Source organism: Cicer arietinum, chromosome 3 (assembly GCF_000331145.2).
Source record: "Cicer arietinum cultivar CDC Frontier isolate Library 1 chromosome 3, Cicar.CDCFrontier_v2.0, whole genome shotgun sequence".
In the NCBI taxonomy this organism is placed as follows: domain Eukaryota; kingdom Viridiplantae; phylum Streptophyta; class Magnoliopsida; order Fabales; family Fabaceae; genus Cicer; species Cicer arietinum.
The window spans coordinates 51,586,207-51,589,400 of record NC_021162.2 but is presented as its reverse complement, the minus strand read 5'-3'; the positions used below and the strand labels follow the sequence as shown (position 1 = coordinate 51,589,400).

The 3,194-nt window shown below is 33.7% G+C and overlaps 1 protein-coding gene across 1 annotated transcript in view; it reads left to right on the top strand.

Annotated features, from left to right (window-relative positions):
• The window catches only part of LOC140919806 (uncharacterized), a 20,145-nt gene extending 18,045 nt beyond the window's left edge, over positions 1-2,100 (top strand). The window contains 1 exon segment of the mRNA XM_073366454.1: positions 1,892-2,100. Coding sequence (XP_073222555.1) covers positions 1,892-2,100 — 209 coding nt within the window.
• The last annotated feature ends 1,094 nt before the right edge of the window (positions 2,101-3,194 follow it).

The window sequence follows — 3,194 nt, the reverse complement described above, 5'->3', positions numbered from 1 at the left end:
AAGTAAATATATATATATATATATATATATATATATATAAAATAAAAAAATATCTTCTTCGTTCTTTTGTCAATGTCTGAGAATCTCCATAATGAAAGGTGAAGAAAAAAAAAGTGGTAGAATAAAGTGGAAATGTACGCCTAACTCCAAGTGGTAAAGCCTACTATCCTAAAATGTCCTACCCTTACCTAAGCCTCATTACAACCCGAAAGTCCTCCAAAAATGTATGTATTTACTGCATTGTGATTGCTAACTAGAATTTTTTCAAGCCTATGGTAGCGTGATGCATGTTCTAGGATTTGAGTGATAAATTCATAAACCTTTCTAAACACTTGAGAGAAATTTTGGTGAGATTGTGTGAAGAGAGAGTTGAATTTGATGAATGAATGCCAAGGTGTACAAATCTTGTTGTCTGTATTTTTGAAAACAACCATAGAGCATGATGAATGTTTTGCAGTAGCAAGAACTTTGAAATTTGAGTTTGATGTAATTTGAGAAATTGAATTTAAGTGTGCATTTAACAGGACCAAATATGAAATTAATTGTTGCTTGGGGACAAGCAATAGATTAAGTTTGGGGTTGTGATGACTCTTCATCATATGCATATTTTCCCACTATTTTAGTCTTATTTATCCTCAATCATCAGTTAAATTAAGGATTTATTTGATATATTTTGTTGATTTTTGTTCTTTGAGTTAATAAAATGTTTTTTGTTTTTATTTCGTTGATTAAGTAGGAATTTGTCGTAATTTTACATTGCGTTTTGTTTTAGTGCAGTGCTGAATTTTGGTGAAAAATCAACATGACATATGTGGAGTATTTCAGCCATATCTAAAACAAAACGCAATGTAAAATTACGAAAAATTCCTACTTAATCAACGAAATAAAAACAAAAAATATTTTATTAACTCAAAGAACAAAAATCAACAAAATGTATCAAATAAATCCTTAATTTAACTGAGTATTGAGGATAAAAACGCAGATTTTTACTGTTTTAAGCATCTTTTTCACTATTGGGAAGTTGGGAGACTTGTGCCCTAGCATAGAAACTCAAAGACGGCCGTTTCTAACGCCATTGAAGCAGTTTTATCAAGAATCATCCATGAATCATTCTTGTAATTCTTCTTTAATCCTTATCTTTTGTATCTCTGTCATGAGTAACTAAACCCTATTTGTTAGGGATGAGTGTAACCAGATGAAACCCTTATTTTTCTGATTTGATTTCTAGTTATATGAATGAGTTTATTGAATTGTTTTTCTCATCTCTGTGCTTAATGCTTTTTATTGCTTGATCAACATTAAAATGTTCTACGATTTGTATTTTGAAACGGAAGTGGACTTTACGAATGCTTGAGATGAGAAATTCATGAATTTGTAGTCTAGACATAGGTGCAGGTCATGAAACCAATTAAATTAGTTGCAAAGCAATAATTTACAAGAGAATTTCTATGCAGTAATGCTTAGTTCTAATCTTAAATCTACTAAGGAATTATGGGTTACTTTGGAATTAAAGGTTCTGTCACTAAGACATTAGGGCAAGAATAATAAAGAGAATTCGGTAATAATTCAATAAAGGAATTCAATAACTAGGATCAAATTAGACACCAAGGTTGGATTCGAAGTGAAACTCATCCCTGACATTTTTCGCAATTTATAAAAGATCAATTTTACTACTGCTGTCAATTTTAATTATTATTTCAATCAACTTGAGAACTTTTTGTTCAATTTTAGTAACTAAATATAATTCAATAGTAAAACGCAATCCTTGAGTTCGACACTCGGTACTACCGTTTTATTATTATTTGCAACGATTCGGTACACTTGCTGAAACGCTATCATTCATGGAGAAAAAAGCAAAAAGAAGTTATGTATCATGCCATAAAATTTCAAGAGACTAGTAAAAAGACGGTGCTTGAAGAAGAAGCTAATGAATTTTTGAAGTATATCAAACAAAGTGAATATAAGGTGGTGGATCAACTAAATCAAACTCCTTCCAAGATATTTGTTCTCTACTTGTTATTAAACTCTCAAGCACATAGAAGGGCACTAATGAAAGTTTTAAACGAGGCTCATGTTACTCACGATATCACCGCCGACTAGTTTGATGGAGTTGTCGGTAACATCACCGCTAGTAGTTGTCTGAGTTTTAGTGATAATGAATTACCAGCTGAAGGGACATAGCATAATAAAGCACTACACATCTACGTGAGGTGTTACGATCATATTCTTGCACGAGTGCTAGTTGATAATGGTTCATCATTAAATGTCATGCCGAAATCCACACTATCAAAACTATTTATTGATGGAGCCTGTATGAAGCCTAGTGCTATGGTGGTGAAAGTGTTTGATGGATCCATAAGACAAGTTGTTCGTGAGATTGACATGCCGATTCAAATTGGACCCCATATCTTTGGGATAACCTTTCAAGTGATGGATATTAAACCAGCATACAATTGTCTTTTAGGGAGACCATCGATTCATGCTGTTGGAGCAGTGACATCCACCTTCCATCAAAAGCTAAAGTTTATAGTGAACAATAAGCTGGTAATAATATATGAGGAAGAAGATATGATAGTAAGTCATCTATCTTCTACAGGCTACGCTAAAGACACGGAGGAAGCCATTGAGACTTCCTTTCAAGCATTAGAAATCGTCAATATTGTCTTCACGTGTGGAGGATATCGCTTAAAGGAACCAAAACTATCTACCACATAATTGAAGTTTACCAAATCCATGTTAAAAGGAGGAGTTTTTGTTAATTTGTGTAAATTGATAGAAATACCAGAAAAGAATAATAGGTATGGGTTGGGATATGTACCTACTCAAGCTGATAAAAAAAAAAAGGTTGCGAAAGAAAAAAGAGAAAGTAGGATGGCTCGTTGGGAAAACTGGATACCGAATTCACAAAATACTTATATTTGCGACATTCGCCAAATTTTTCAAAGCGTTGGAATAATATATGCTGATCAAGTTGTTGTTGAGGAAGAAAATCATGGTGATGATGATACCGTCAGGCTAGTGTACCCTTGTCCTCCAAACACCAATCTCAACAATTGGAAGATCATAGCAAGCCAAGCGCTTTTTCCAGCATCTGCTACTGTCCAAACGCGCTGAAGCGCGTCCAAGCGCGTCTGGGGCGCGGACCCGCACCAGCAACCATAAAAATGAAGACTTTTACTGTTTTAAGCATCTTT